General features: G+C 40.5%; 1 protein-coding gene across 1 annotated transcript in view; it reads left to right on the top strand.

The window, feature by feature from the left end:
• LOC107654459 (uncharacterized) overlaps positions 1–15904 on the top strand; it is a 19891-nt gene extending 3987 nt beyond the window's left edge. The window contains exons 2-8 of the mRNA XM_016441529.1: positions 14135–14425; positions 14544–14864; positions 15017–15112; positions 15196–15294; positions 15447–15511; positions 15653–15712; positions 15800–15904. Coding sequence (XP_016297015.1) covers positions 14135–14425; positions 14544–14864; positions 15017–15112; positions 15196–15294; positions 15447–15511; positions 15653–15712; positions 15800–15904 — 1037 coding nt within the window. The remainder of the gene's footprint in view (positions 1–14134; positions 14426–14543; positions 14865–15016; positions 15113–15195; positions 15295–15446; positions 15512–15652; positions 15713–15799) is intronic.
• Positions 15905–17052: the final 1148 nt, after the last annotated feature.

Consider the following 17052-nt stretch of genomic DNA (forward strand, 5'->3'; position numbering starts at 1 on the left):
TGATTCCAAGCCTTGAGCTCTACCCCGGGCCCAGGAGTGTGGCCCTAACAGGTAAGTATTTTGGGGTATGTAGCCTAGGCCTTTGGCCGTAGGGAATAACGTCACTGACAGCCGTCTAACGTCCCAGGGGCGACTCCCATAGCGATATGGTAGAGTTGGTACTTAGTGCTCGCCATGGTTCTGGCTTGCACTCCCCTCAACATGGTGGCGTGGGTATACCGTTACCCATAGCGACCCCTAGAAGACGCAGTTCGAAGTTCCCATGAAAGGGAACGTCTCAGGTTACTTATGTAACCATGGTTCCCTGAGTAGGGAACGAGACACTGCGTCCTCTAGGTTTCTTGCCATGCTGTGGACTCAAGCTTCAGACGAAGAAGTGAATGATGTGTGCTCCCGGCGCCTATTTATACTATAGTCACACCGGTAGTGACGTCATGGCTGTCGCCGGCCAACGAGTTTGGTGTTTTTACAATGTATGCTTCAGACACGGGTCACGACGAGGCGTTCCCCATAGCGCCCCCTAGAGGACGCAGTGTCTCGTTCCCTACTCAGGGAACCATGGTTACATAAGTAACCTGAGACGATAAGTATGGACTTTTTAAATTTATATGGAAAGAAAACTCTTATATATAAAGTATTTGCCATTATAAAATATTGCTAATATTAAATGTGAATTTTTTTATATAAAAATATATAAATCTGTAATGGAAACGTGATGTCCAGTATACCAAATATTTGGACTCATTTTATACTGCAGTGCATTTTATAATACAGTGTCCATATTAAATACAATGTATTTTCACATAACAAATTATTATTATTGTTTTTGTTGTATTTTATTATATTTTCATTCATAGTTTATATTTATATTTATAGTTTGTTCAGACAATTTCATATAGTAAAGATACTAAATGTGCTGTGCTTGCTTTTATCTTGCAAAATTGGTGAAAAACATTATTATCATACTACAGAATAATATCATGTTACACATCTAGTAAACTGGACATTTTTCTCTAAATTTACACTTCACTTGTTTTCATAATTCTCAGCATTAATGTGAGTCAAAAACTAACAAACAAATATCAACTCAATATTAACTCTTACTCTGATATGGCACATTTTGCATAATATGTAAAACTAATATGATGTTATGCCATGAAATGAGTCTGATTCAGATGCTGCTGCATTCAGTGACTGACTTCCTTCTAGTCTTGAAGAGGAGTGAAAATAAAAACTGAAGTAAAGCACATGATCTCGTCCGGTCCAGTGATCAGGAACATATATGAATCACCATCTTCTGACTGGATGTCAAAACTGAGTCAATGGGAAATGTCTCTTCCTATAAGTCCAACATTTAGGTGTCATGGTCTTCTCAGACTAAAAGACGTCGCTGAACAAATGGGGCCATCATATCCCTTTAAGCAAAGAGGGCGTCCTGTGATTTGGCCTCGAGTGCTTGCGTCATGACCCTGTCAATCATCAAAGAAACATTATGACCCCATGCCTCAAGAGATGTGTTCAATCAATCCAAATTCTGTCTTACCAATTTATCACTGTCAATAAACTGCAATCTTCATGCCATGATACATCCCTGCACTCTTAAAAATAAAGGTGCTTCACGATGCCATAGAACAGTGGTTCCCAATCCTGGTCCTGGAGAACCCCCAACACTGCACATTTTAGATGTCTCCCTATTCAAACACACCTGATTCAACTCATCAGCTCATTAGTGAAGACTCCAAGACCTCAAATGTGTGTGTCAGATAAGAGAGACACCAAAACCGTGCAGTGTTGGGGGTTCTCCAGGACCAGGATTGGGAACCACTGCCATAGAATAACCTTTTTGTCTAAATGGTTCCATAAAGAACCTTTAACATCTGAAGAACCTTTCTGTTTCACAAAAGGTTCTTTGTGGCGAAAGAAGGTTCTTCAGATTATAAAAAGGTAAGAAATTGATGGTTCTTTAAAAAACCTTTGACTGAAACGTTCTTTGTGGAACCAAAAATGGTTCTTCTATGGCATCACTGTAAAGAACCTTATGAAGCACCTTTATTTTTAAGAGTGTGGTTGTAAGTGATCTGTTGCTATACTTTTTTCTTTTTTGCAACAAAATATCCCAAGTAATGGATATAAAAGATAATAACTCACTGATCTTAGCCTAAAATAAAGAGACAGAATTAGAAAAACATCTTTACATAAATATTACAACCATCTCTCTGTCCCACTCCTCTCGTTTTATGCTTTTTTCTTCATTTTTCCATCTGTCTCATTGGCTTCACGCCTCTTTCTTACACTCTTGCCCTCATCCCCTCCGCTCCTTCTTTTCTTCATCTTCACACCATTTCTGGCTCCAGGGGACCGTAAGCCAGAGGGAGGGACACGACTACAGGAAATTGGGAGGGTGACTCGATAAGGCAGGACATTAATCTGATAGAGTTCCTAAGCAACCTGCTGGACCAGTGAAGAAGTAAAAGTATAGGAGAAAGTGTATGAGATCAGGGAGAAAAGTGCAGCACAGGGGCATTGTGCATTTATTTATATTTTGTGGAGGCAGCAGTGACTGTGACAGACATGACCAACTAATGCATAAATACATTTGAACAACTTAAAAACAAACTTTTGATTACTTTTTAATTTAGTTCACTATAATGATATCACTATGATGTGTTGGTCTAATGGTACTTTATTAAGATGTGTTGGTCTAATGGTATGGTTTTTCTTTAAAATGACCTAGGTCCAATTCATGACATCATAACTTTTTTCTCATGACATGAGTGTGAGTAGATGAGGACAGAAGTTTCAGTTTGAAGAAAATGACCTCAGAAACGTGGACTTGATTAAGCTGACCAAGCGTAGACATGTGAATGGGTGTTTCTGACACAGCATTTTAGACAAACACTTTTTGGTCAGTAAGATTTGTTTAAAGAAATGTATACTTTTATTAAGCAGTGATGCATTAAATTGATTAAAAGTGACAGTAAAGACATTTATAATGTTACAAAATATTTCTATTTCAAATAAATGCTGTTCTATTTTTCTTTTTTATATTCATCAAATAATACTGAAAAACAGCAAATGCTCATATTAGACTGATTTCTGAAGGACCATGTGACACTGAAGACTGGAGTAATGATGCCGAAAATTCAGCTTTGCATCACAGGAATAAATTACATTTTAAAATATATTCAAACAGAAATATATTTTACATTTGCATCATTCATTCAAAACATTTATTTTAAATTGTATTACTATTTTACAGTATTGCTGCTTTTAGTATTTTTGATCAAATAAATGCAGCCTTGTATAAGTGAGTATACGTGGCTAATTTCATATTTTTTTAATATTGGCTAATGTTTAATTCTATACATTCACTGATACACTTTTAATATTTCAAGATGTATAAATTATGTAGATTATTTCAGATGAACTGACCGATATACAGTGTTGCCATGGATGACAGTGATGGCGCCATGTAATAAGATGAGCTAATGTATTATGAATGGACATGAATTAAATATGAACAATAGAAAAGTATAAATTAGCATTAACCTAGATTTATAAATGCCTTAAAAAAAATTTGTTTTGTTAGTTCATGAAATGTTAACAAACTGAACCTTATTTTAAGTGTAACACTTTTTACCAATAAAAACTCTGCAACTTAATTATCAAAGATACTTTTTATGGTAATTGCATTTAAAACTGACTAATGGAAATGCAATGGTACTTTGCTTTTCTGAGCAGTATACTTTAAGGCTGTTTGTTTTGAAGCTCATTAACACTGAGAATCTGGTTTTGGCTTTTAAGTACAGTGCACGTAATCACACACAAACATGCAAACACTTATGTCAACATTCTTGAGAATACAGAAAAAAGTTTCTTTCAAATATATATGTGTAGATGTTTACCCCACTGTTCTCACTAATTCCTCCAATATCTCTGTTCAGTTCCACCTCTTTTTCTATTCTATATTTATAAAATTGCATTACTTGCTCATGCTCAAGCCCATCCATTACCAAAATGTGTTTAACTTAATAGCTCTCGAGGGTTATATGAACATTATCATTAATGAAACATAATGAAAAGGAAATTTCTGTCATCATTTACTTGCCCTCATGCAGTTTCCAACACACAGGATTTTATCATTACAAAGGGAGAACTTCTGAAGGCTGTGCTGGTTGCTCTTTTCCATGCAATTCATCAAGCTTCATAAAACAACACAAAATTTAAAGTTTTCTGAAGTCATATGATATATTTGTGTACAGAACAGACTGAAATTTAAGTTTATTGCTATTCTCTGATAATCATCCCCTCCACTGAGCTGTCAACTGCTGCAAGGTAATTGAATCAGTGAGTTGAACTTGAGAACCAGAGCACTTATAGAATCATTTTAGACAGTCAGTGAATTACTTAACAAAAACAGAGATCCAAATCAAAAGATTTCAAAACAATTTAAATGCACATTCATCATTGCTGATAAGAACAGCTAGGGTAATCAAAGCAATACTAAATTAATGATTTTCAGTCTGTTTCTCACACAAAGCCATTGAATGGTTTCAGAAGACTTGGAATAGAGTGCAGAAATCTTAAGAGGCTATTGTCTGTCCCACATTAAATGCATTAACTTCTTAACATTCAGCTGAACTTTAGCTTCTTAACTTCTAAACTTTCTACAAATAAAAACTGGTACTGTTATATGTGAATTTTGCTGGCAAGACATTCATCACCAATGACTGCATTTGATTCAGTAAATATAGTGTCATTTCATGCCTGCAAAAATTTAAATACTTGTTGGATTTTTTCATAATCGCATTTGTGTGTGCGATTTAGCTGTTTATTATTTTGCTCTAAGGGAGTCGCATAATTGTAGATATTGACAGAAAGAGTCATTACTGTTCATTAGCATGAGGGAAACCAGGAAACTCCATGCTGTTTCTTTATTACACTCATTTTTGTTCAGATTAAGCCTCTGACGCACACAATCCCCCTATTCTTCTCCTCCGCTCATCTCTTCATATTTTAACAGGCAAGCACTCTGTTACCACATCAAAGGGATAAGCTTGTCCAAAAGTGTAATCCCACATACCGGCTCCGTCAGTTTGTGTGTGTGTGTGTGTGCGTGTGTGTGTGTGTGTGTGTGCGCACATAAAAAAGATAGATTTTGATTTGTTTTTTTTAGTTGGCAAATGACCCCTACGGTTTTTTACATTACTATCTGTGTGTGTACAAGTCATGCACATTGTAAATGTGCACTTACATAGTCAGAAATGCAGTAGATGGGCTGGTATGGTCAGACAGACCCAGAGGAGTCTCATTCAAAAGGTCATTTAACACCTTACAGAAATCTAATGTGACTTTGCATTAAAGCAAAGAGCCTGTGGATAGACTTTGACATACAATATCAAATGTGTGTGTGTGTGTGTGTGTGATGTAAAATAAAACCTGTGATCACTGTATTACATTACATTCTACCTCATTAGCACCCATATGAAAGATCTTTCTCCATTACAACACACAGGGACAACGGCAGTGCTCAACATTTGAGTTTAAAGGAACGGTTGCCCTTTTTTAACCATTCACCATTCACAACCATTATTGCCCTTTGACATTCAAAACCAGCAACCTTTAAGTTTTATATTTGCAAGCTTTGCTTCAAGGGAACTAAATTAGTTCTGTCAAACCTGCTATCCTGCAGCAAAAACAGAAAAAAGTTCTGGACCCTGTCATCGTTTGCAAATCTACTAAATGGCAAAGACCTTCTTCAAGCATTTTAAAAACAGCATATGGTTAATCTGCATATTTAACTTATAAACTGGCCAATCATGCAGTGAACATGTAAAACGTCTCGGTTACGTATGTAACCCTCGTACCCTGAAGGAGGGAACGGAGACATCAGGTCGGTGACCGACGAATTGGGGATCTCGATTAGAGAGACCAATCTACTTCGAGTGTAAACTAAACGAGCCAATGCACATTGGTATGCGATTATTGCATCCAGCTGCCGCTGATCACAGCGTGAGTATAAGTAGACTCTCGACGTCACGTCGGTGACTGACGAATTGGGATCCCTACCAAAGTGCCACAGATACTGCCCCTTCCAGTGTCATGTGGAAGCCACCTGCACCCCTTTTTTTTGGCGTAGGCCGGGGCTTACCACAAGAAGACCAGTTACTGCTGCTATGGCACTACCCACTCAGTAAGACTGGATAACACTGGGAAAACGTGCCTGTTCCACTTGGAACCGGAATGTTGCAGAAGCCCATCCTTCCCGAAGGAGGTTTCGGAAGCACTTATGCTGAGTTCACACTGCACGATTTTCAAAGACGTCGCATCACTGTTGGTTTCACATTGAACGACTATCTGGGGTAGCATTCAGTTGTTGCTGTGTTCACACTGCACGATGGAACGACGACAGGAGGTTACACACTGCATGACTTTTGTGAATCGCCGATAGCTCCAGATATTTAGCATGCCAAATATTTCACGGGCGTCGACGACGCATCGGCGATTCCTTCAGATCGCGTCTTTGATAATTTACACTGCGTGATTGTCACACGCGTGAATGATTTGCCTCTGATTTCGGGCATTTGTCGCCCAGCCCGCAGCTCTACAAATACTGTATCTGCCAGCGAGGCGCCACGAGTCAGTGCCCAGGAGGATGCAACACTTCTTGTAGAGTGAGCTCGCAACCTGAACGGGCAGGGCACACCCTGTGCCTGATAAGCCAGGGTGATGGCATCCACAGCCACATAGATTTTAAGGGTGGAGGGAGACAGCCTTCGCTCCAACCCCAGCTGCAGAAAGGACAGCACGACATTTCCGGGGGTCTTCTCGGTGAGAAGAACACCATTCGATGAACAGGTTCCACTTCAAGGCGTAAGCGTGTCTCATAGACGGTGCTCTCGCCGAAGTGATGGTGTCAACTACCTCTTGGGATAGGTCACCTAGAACCTCCGCGTCCTGTCCAGGGACCAGACATGAAGTTTCCAGAGGTCTGGATGCGGGTGCCACAGGGTGCCCGCAGGAGTCAGTAGAATCTTCCTCAGAGGAATCTGCCAAGGAGGGGCTGTCACAAGGAGTATCAGTTCCGGGAACCAAGTCCGAGTGGGCCAGGAAGGCGCCACGAGCAGGACCTGCTCCTCGTGCCCCCTGATCTTGCACAGTGTCTGGGCAAGAAGGCTCACTGGGGAAAACGCATACTTGCGAAGGCCCCGCGGCCAGCTGTGTGCCAGTGTGTCCGTGCCGAGTGTTCCCTCGGTCAGGGAGTAGAACAACTGGCAGTGAGAGGTTTCTGGAGAGGCAAACAGGTCTACCTGAGAGCCCCAGCGGCGTGACTGCCACTCCAGCTGCCATATGCCCCAGGAGCCTTTGAAACTGTTTCAGTGGGACCGCCGTCCTGCCCTTGAACATATTCAGGCAGTTCAACACCGACTGACCACGTCCTTGCATGAGGTGTGCTCGACCAAATCCAACTCCATACCGAAAAAATTGAGATTCTCCAAGGAGAGTTTGCTCTTTTCTCAGTTGACCTGAAGGCCCAACCGGCTGAGCTGCGAAAGCACTAAGTCCCTGTGTGCGCACAACTGATCCTGAGACTGAGCTAGTACGAGCCAGTCGTCGAGGTAATTGAGAATGCAAATGCCCTGTTCTCTCAGGGGAACAAGGGCTGTCTCTGCAACTTACGTGAAGACACGGGGCGACAGGGACAGCACGGAGACCAGGACCTTTTACTGATATGCTCATCCTTCGGACGCGAACCGCAGCAATGGTCTGTGGTGCGGAAGGATCGACAAATGAAAGTACGCGTCCTTCAGGTCAATCGCTGCAAACCAATCTCGGGGACGGATGCACCCGAAGATGCATTCCTGTGTCAACATCTTGAATGGTAACCGGTGAAGGGCCCGGTTCAAGACACGCAAGTCCAGCTGGAGGCAGCAGCTGCCCACCTGGGCAGAACGTCAAACCTCCTCAGTCTGCTCCTGTGCAGCCGAGAACTGCTGGGCCATGTTCTCAACTGTGTCGCCGAAAAGGCCGGTCTGGGACACAGGGACCTTGAGGAACCGAATTTTGTCTGCATCCCTCATGTCGACCAGACACAACCAGAGGTGACGCTCCTGGACCACAAGTGTGGACATCGCACGACCCAGAGGACTCGCGGTGACCTTCGTCGCTTGGAGCACGAGATCAGTTGCGGTTCGGAGTTCTTTTAGAACTTCCGGATTGTGACCACCCTCGTGCAGGTCCCTCAGTGCTTTAGCCTGAAGAACCTGCAGTAACGCCGTAGCGTGTAAGGCGGAGGCAGCTTCTCCACAGGCCGTATAAGCATCGCCGGACAGACCAGACGAGTACCTACAGACCCGTGAGGGGAGGCACAGTTCGCCCTGCCGGGTGGAGGCGGTCTCAGGACACAACTGCATCGCAACCGACCGCTCCACTGGGGGGACCCCCGTATTCCCCCTAGTTGCACCACCATGGAGAGTGGTGAGGGAGGAGGAGTTAGCAGGTCGGTTTCTGGCAGAAAAAGGTGCCATCCACAACCTGGTAAGCCCCTCATGCACCTCCAGGAAGAATGGCACCGGGGCGGGGCACTGAGAATCAGCGCGGGCCCGAAGAACCAATCGTCCAACCTTGAGGGCTCGGGACACACAACCTGGTAAGCCCCTGATGCACCTCCAGGAAGAATGGCAGCGGGGCGGGGCGCTGAGAACCAGCGCGGACCACCCCGAAGAACCAATTGTCCAACCTTGGGGGCTCGGGACACGCTGGAGGTCTCCACTCGAGCCCTACCCTCACGGCGGCCCGGGAAAGCATAGCCGTTATTTCCGGATCCAATTACCCTCCGTTGCAGCGATCGACATCCGGTCGTCAGGAGGAGCACCAACAGATACTGCTGGTACGCTCCTTGTAGAGGGCCCAGCATGTTCCATTGGCAGCTCAACTGATTGCGGAGTGCAAGAGGAGCGATGGTCCCCCGAGGGTTGGTTCCCTGGAGGGTTTGCCATCACTGTTACCCTCAGACTGCCCGTGCTACTGCCTGAAGTAGCCCCCGCCTGACTGCCACCATGACGAGAACTAGATCGGATGTTTGATGTAGCTCCGCCCCTTTGAGGAAACAGAGCTTGGCCCGTGAGGCAGCGATCTTGACCATTACCCAGTGCCAGGTAACGACCGCATCCAGAAACGCCAGGGTGATACGTTGTCTATAGCAAGACCCACATCGTCTTTACAAAGACGTAACATCGAGTTTGCCACGCAACGTCGTCTTTAAAAAGACGCACCCGTGAATGCTCTTTTAGGAAACCACCACCGCTGAAGCGCAGTACCACCAGCACGACGAACTCTCAAAGACCGCACTGAACTTGTTCAGTCTTCTTCTCTCAGTAGAGTAGTCAGGAGCAGAACGATGTGATCGCTCAGCTCCGAAGCGAAAAGCTGAATATGCGGCAGCTGGATGCAATAATCGCATGCCAATGTGTATTGGCTCGTTTAGTTTACACTCAAAGTAGATTGGTCTCTCTAAGCGAGATCCCCAATTCGTTGGTCACCGACGTGACGTTGAGAGTGACCGACTGAAAGGGAACCAGATGTGAAATGCAGGTGGACGTGCTTCCTGGTGGAACTGCAAGAAAAGTAACAGCAGTTCTGTTGATATTATTGATGTTTTTTGTTAATCTCTCAGCATTTGATGATGTTCACCCACTATGTTTACCACATGCCACCCAGCAGGCAGTGCTGCTCATAGTGACAGTGCATGTGTCTGATTAAATATAAGCCTGGCACTCAATTAAGATTCTGAAGCTCACAAAATGTGATGTTCACACAAACAACTTCACTGTGAAAAAGACAGAGGAGCGCATGAAGGAGCAATGATGCTCTCGTCATGTCCAATCAGAAGGCTTTCGCGGGCAGATCACAGGGATAACAGGTCCAGCTGACATCGACGTCATACATTTCCTGTTTCTGTGACGCAAGAAGTCAGGGTTTAACGGGTTAACGGGGCCCCTAGCATTTAGCAACACAAAGCAATATATAGCCTATACCGCCCCGGTTTAATTCAAAAAGAATGATTTGAAATGTCAACGTCTTTCAATTTCAAAAAGTTTGGGGGGAAAAAATGTGGAATTTCCCTGCTCACCAAACTTACTCCCAAAACAAGTGTTTGTGGGGAGTGTGGGAAAGAAACAAAAGCCAATCAGCACTTTAGAAGGCAGTGAACCATCAAAAAGATTTTGAAACTCACATTTCAAGGGAAAAAAATTGACATACAGTTACTTTAAGATTAAACGACAGCATTGGGGCCAGCATTGGAAGAAAATGGGGCCAATTTTGGGATGATTTAAAGGCAGAAATGTGAAACTTAATATAGACCATCTAATATAAACTTAATATAGATCATTTACACTAATTCTTCTGTTAAAACTAATTGTGCATTATTTGAGATGTGAAGTTGTTCTCATTTTTTTGTAATATGTTCCAATGAAGCTGTGAAATCAGATATTAAATTTACACAGAAAAGTAAGTGATTTTATCACACTAAAATAATTTTAGCATGCATATTGTCTTGTGGCTATATTGTTAAAACGGTACTGGATTGTTCCCATTCACTTCCATTTTAAGTGCCACATTTTGTAAACTTTTTTTTTATTTATTTAATTCAATTTAATTTATTTATTTTTTCATAGTAATTATTCATTTGGTATATTGAGATATATTTTTATTCATGACATTTCCTGAGCCTGAACCCGTGTGCTCCTTCTCAGCTCATGACCTTTGTTAAAAAGTCCAGAAAAGTGTGATATCAATTAGTCCAGACAGCTTAGTTGGAGGTGAGCCCCATCCGAGACACTTAAAGGAGCAGACACTAGAAACAATGTAATCAGGGAATGAGAGGGACTTGACTTTTAATGTCTCCTTAATTCAATAAATCTATGAAGACCTGCATAATTAAGCATACGAATACCAGAACAAAGATCAATGCAAACATATGCCACAATTAAACAAGTTTTGTGTTTGCTTTATATGTTTAAATTTACATAAGCATTATAAAACTATTGCTTTTTTCTCTTCCACTAAATAGTTACAATATATGTATGCCATTAAAAGAGAATTCAGTTAACATCCACGAAAAAAAATCTATTTCGTTCTGAGGAAAGCTCCAGCATCATTTATCAGATGTCACTTATTTTCATCTAATGGAAATAAATTCATACATTTTAAAGTGCAGCTTCAGTGTCCAAAGCTATAGTGCTTACATATTTAGGGCCAGAAATGACCAATACATAGTTAAACAGTGCATTAAAATTAATGTATTGTTTATATGGCATATATGCATAGATTGCATCCTCTTTTGTTTTGCATGGCACAAGAAGAAGAGGGCTGTCTGCAAACATCCATCAGTAAAGAAAGCCCTAATGACTCAGCACAGAAAACAGAGACAGAGAGATAGAGAGAGAACAGAGGCATGATAGAAGCACACTTTAGCCATAACATCCCACTCTCTCTCATTATGCATCTTTAAAATGGCTTATAAGTCTGCATTTGTCTTTGTAATAAAATTGTGTAAGCAAGAGTAAACATTAGAGGAAATAAGACATTCGCTGCTCACCATCATGAAGGCAGGTGTATGTGTGTGTGTGTGTGTGTGTGTGTGTGTGTGTGTGTTTCCTTGCAGCAAGAGGTGAGTAATCACAACATACCTTGGCTCTGGACACGATCATCCTGCTCTGAAATCTTTAACCAGAACTGTCAATCACTCCATACACACATTCAGCTTCAGCTCCAGACACACGTCCTGAAAATACCAGGAAAACCGACCTCAGGAAATCTGATTACTGGTAAACAAAGTCATCGTGATTCTTTTTAAACATCTAATATCAAAGAAGTGGCCATAAATGACTACTTAACACCTAAGGCACCTTTTAAGCCCAGCCAACTATTAGGAAAATGGATGATAATGAGACAACCGAATGTACCGATGGTGAGAAAACAAAGCATATGGCTCTTTGAGAGTAATGTTTTTTTAGCCTTGTTTCTCTGGTGCTTTCTTTCACTCTCTTTGTGTCTTTCACTTTCTCTATCATACTACATGCTGCAATTTATAGAAATGTTGGGCCTAGATTCTTTAAAATATTTTAAAAAGAGAAGAAACTTCCATTGTATAATTTATGTCGCTCTTATGCAAAGGCAAATGATCTTAAATTGCTTTGATACTGGTGTTAAAATGACAGCTGTTTCCTGCCACAGTAAGAATCTGTCAGATATAATATGATCAAATGACTATGATGTTCATTGGAATGGGATCAGAAATTAAATTCGGGACAAAGTATGGTGTCAAAAAGGAAGTGTGTTCAAGCACCCTATTGTTAATGTGATAAGTGACACATTATGGTTGACTTTTCAGCAAAACCCTGTAAAATCCAAGAAGGCCTTTGTGCAACAGCAATCCAGCTGAGAAGAAACGCATGAGCTCTGTGGGAAGCTCCTCAACTGATGATAAAACTCCATGTCACTCAGAGCATTCATCTTGCTTCTTTGATTTGTGCTTTCTGAATGTCAAAGACTTCAGACAATGACAATTGTTATTATTTTGCAGCTTCTTTCATCATTCACCCACTTTCACCTTACTATTCTAAACAATAAAAAGGTAATATATCACTGATTTTTATGAATAAGCAGTAAAATGTAAATGTAATTCTCTCAGTGGTATTTGTTAATCTGGTACTATGCATACGTTCCCATAATTTTTTCATACTTTTGGGATATTAATACCAACAACAACATTTCCTTACGTAACAATTATCTTTAGTTTGTTTTTGTATTATTTTTGACCATGGTCATAATGGCTATCTTTAAAGAGCTACTGCCCCCGTGTGGTTAATAGCCCTTAACACAGCTCTGTGTAATCTGCTGTCTGCAAATATGGTTTTGCTGCTTTTAAAAACTGTGGGACATGTCAAAATTATTTATTGTGGTAATCAAATCAAATCAAATACATTTTCTTGTAGCTTGACAATTGAGAGTTAAAACTCTTTTGAGCGCAGTAGTGCATAAGATACACGTGAAAATGCACAGTATACGATTACAAGTGTGTGCACAAATTATACAAGGAAATTGTTACAATAAATTTTATAATACACTGTATAACTCTTGTGATGGTTGCTTGTGAAACCTAGTTGACATTTGAAGTCAGTGACTGAGGTGAAGAAGCCCACAGAAAATGCCAACACACCTCTGTCTGCTGCTGGTTGTTTGTTTAGGAGTATGATCACCATAAGCAGAGTGGTTCTGTAATCATTTTCCACAAAATGTTAGGGAATGTAGGTGAAAATTAACAAGTAGGTTATTTATACACAGTGTTGTAATAATTATTGTGACTAAATGAAATATAGTAAAAGCAACGAACCTGAGTTAGTCTGTTAGCTTTTGCATCTTGTTGTGGTAACTTTAAATATGGAATCATGAGCTAGTGACAGGAGAAAACCTGATGTAATCCCAAAAACGGAATGATAACATATATGTTTTACTAGTGTCAATAATGCAGGGAGAGAAGTTGAAACACAGAGCCGATTAAAACAGGAAGGGACACAAGGTCTTTGATTTCCCAAGGATTTAAAATAAAAGCACAGAATGAAGACTCACAATTGCTGATCAAATGAAGTTTGAATCAGACATGAGGGACTGTTTCTGTATTTTCCTCTGTATGCTTCATTTTACTGAAGGTAAGTCGAGATTCATAAATTATTTTATTGTGAAAGAATTCAGAGTGAAATTAACCAGCTATCAATAGTTGTGATTCTGTGGATGATTCAGTTGATTATTGTGATTGTTTACCATTTAAACAGAAGATTTCATAAAGCTATACAGCCTCCAGGAACCCGACCATAACATACAGTAAAACTCAAGTTGAGTCCCGTGCTCCATTATTAAAGATTATATGAACTAAAGGTTATATGAACATGTGACTTGTGAATATGATATGACTTTATTTCACTTTTATGCATGCTGAATTATTATTAAATGAAGATCTCAAGAGATCTTCGCTGCTGTTACTTCTTCCTGATGTTTATGATCATCTCTAACACTCACATTGATCCGTTCTGAAAGAAACTCTCTCTGTCTGCAGGATGTTATGTTTCAGGTCATAGAGAGCATAAAGAAGTAACAGGTTACACAGGTGGATCGGTCCTGCTGCCCTGCTCCTGTACTGACCCTCAGTCTACAGTCAAGACTTTCAGCTGGCTCTACCTTAAAGAAAACCTGTGGCCTGAAGTACTTAAAGATGACAAATACAAGGACAGACTGAAGCTGTTTAATGAAAGTTCTCCAGCGAATCTGACTCTGTTCATTTCTGACCTCAGAAAGAAGGATGAAGGGTTCTATAGGTGTAAGGCTTCACAAACTTATACAGACATTTACTTAAAAATTAAAGGTAAATATAAACATTTTGCCTGAAATACTTATCTCTCAAAATGCACTAGATGTTTGTTTTTCATAAATGTGCAGAGTAAAAGAAAATGTCAGTATAACAGCTGTGAATGTGTTGTCAGGGTGTGATCTGGATCAGAATAAACCGGCAGCTGAGGTGAAAGGACACTCAGGAGAGTCTGTGGTTCTGCCCTGCTCCTGTACTGAACTACGGGCTAAACCTGAACAACTTACATGGACATTTACTCCACTAAACAAAAACTCGGAAGAAATTTACCCACATGAACAGAGTGAGAGACACACAGGTCGAGTCAAACTGTTAAATGAAACCTCTCCAGGAAATCTCTCTCTACAGATATTGAAGTTGACCACAGAGGACCAGGGAGAATATCGCTGCTCTGTCTCGTCTCAACAACATGTCAACATCAGACTCCGTGTTCAAGGTAATTCTTAGATGTGTTGCAGTTGTGTCTTTGAACATATTCAGTATTTACATTGTTCTTGAAAAAAGATGTTTTCAAACACCAACTGAAGAAGATGACGTTCTAAGAAAATATTTATTGTTTATATAATTATATTGTTTATATAATTTTAGAACCACAAATTCACACAATGCATACAACAAATGAACCTATAAAACAAACAGAGGAACCTACAACTAAACAGTCAGAAGACAATTTAGAAAAACAACGTAAGTAGCAGCCTATTTTGCTTTAGAGATATTGTTTTAGAGGTATTTTTATATTGAATGTCTTTTTGTCTTTGTTCTTAAAGTGTCTATATTCTGTTTTTCCACAGTCTTAATTCTGCTGTCAGTGCTTCCAGTAGTTTTGTTACTGGCTGTACTGGCATTGATCTACTGGAAATGCAGAGGTACGCAAACACACAAATACAGTACATGTGATGGTAATATAACGGTACACACTGAAATGAGAATGACCTCTCAAACCCATGTTTTTACGATAAAGTTAAACCGCTCAAATTAATATTTCACAGCATTTTCACTGAGATGTTTTACTTTCAAGGAAGAAGAGACGTCCAAAAGACAACCAATGATGGACTAGTGCTGTGTAGTGAAAATGAGAAACAGGTAAGCACAAATACACTGAAACCCATTCAGAAAATTATTTAATATGTTAATGCTACACTTCCAGTGTGTGTGTCTACAAGCTGAATGAAATAAAGAGCAGCATGTATAAGTGTGTTCTGATCATGTCATCTCTTTCTTTAGGGTGATGTAAATCCTGAAAGTGTAACTCAAGGAGAAAACTTAAAACAGGATGAAAACGTGGTCAGTCAGAGTGTCTGTGTGCATAAATGCATATGTACTGTACATGCAGATATTTTTAACTAAATATGTCTTTTCCTGTCTCTCCAGGATGAGGTGACATATTCTTCTGTTGTCCATATTAAGACTGACACTAAACCAGCTCACAAACAGACTGTCATGGCAGAGCACTCTGAATACGCCAGCATCAAATGAAGTCAAAATATACCATTTTAGGGGCCAATTATGCAACAAAGCTGCAGGTTTTTCCTATTATTCTTCTTAATATTTTTTTTTTAAACATTTAGAACTTTGACTGTAATGTGAAATTTTACCAAATGTTTCATGCAGATTAGTTTGAGGGATAATTTACTCATTTAGGCTACTGTTATGGGATGGATGTGCTGTGTAGTTGCCCAGTCAGGGCTGTTAACTCACATGCATTCAAGTCAAGTCAAGTCACCTTTATTTATATAGCGCTTTTAACAATACAGATTGTGTCAAAGCAACTGAACAGCATTAATTAGGAAAATAGTGTGTCAATAATGCAAAATGACAATAGTAAACACTCATTTTTCAGTTAAAGACAGTTTATCATTGAATTCAGTGATGTCAACATCCAGCTCAGTTTAAATAGTATCTTTGCAATCAAGTCAACAGTATCGCTGGAAATGAAGTGTCCCCAACTAAGCAAGCCAGAGGCGACAGCGGCAAGGAACCAAAACTCCATCGGTGACAGAATGGAGAAAAAACCTTGGGAGAAACCAGGCTCAGTCAGGGGGCCAGTTCTCCTCTGACCAGACAAAACCAGCAGTTCAATTTCAGGCTTTCTGCATCAGAAACAGGTATCATGTTTCGTAGCTTGGCAATGTTTCTAAGATGGAAGTATGCTGTTTTTGTAACATTCACGCATTCAGCGTGACTCGTGAGACCTGCGCAGTTGACACAGTTCTAACGCTCTCAAGCCACACAATTTTCTCACACAGTGAAAACGCTCAAAGAAAAGCAAAAGCACCCTCAGTTGAAACTGTAATAAATGGATTTTGGTGACAAGAGGTATGGCAACCGCTCCAGTGCGTATTTCTGTTGTGCTCTGGGAAACAATAGATTACTGTTCGTAACCCCGGTTCTCTGAAACATCAAGTGGAGAGTAGGGATGGGCGTATCGATCCAAAGTATCGATACTCAAATAAAAAATATCGATACTAAGGTGTGTTTTATTTACCAGTGATTTTGTTACTTTAACAAAAAAAATATATATATAATAATGCGTACAATATGCATTGAATTGGACAAATAACGTCTCTAGGTTACGTATGTAACCATGGTTCCCCGAGGGAACGAGACGCTGCGTCGAAGTCGCT

Source organism: Sinocyclocheilus anshuiensis, unplaced genomic scaffold, assembly GCF_001515605.1.
Source record: "Sinocyclocheilus anshuiensis isolate Anshui unplaced genomic scaffold, SAMN03320099.WGS_v1.1 scaffold419, whole genome shotgun sequence".
Taxonomy (NCBI): Eukaryota; Metazoa; Chordata; class Actinopteri; order Cypriniformes; family Cyprinidae; genus Sinocyclocheilus; species Sinocyclocheilus anshuiensis.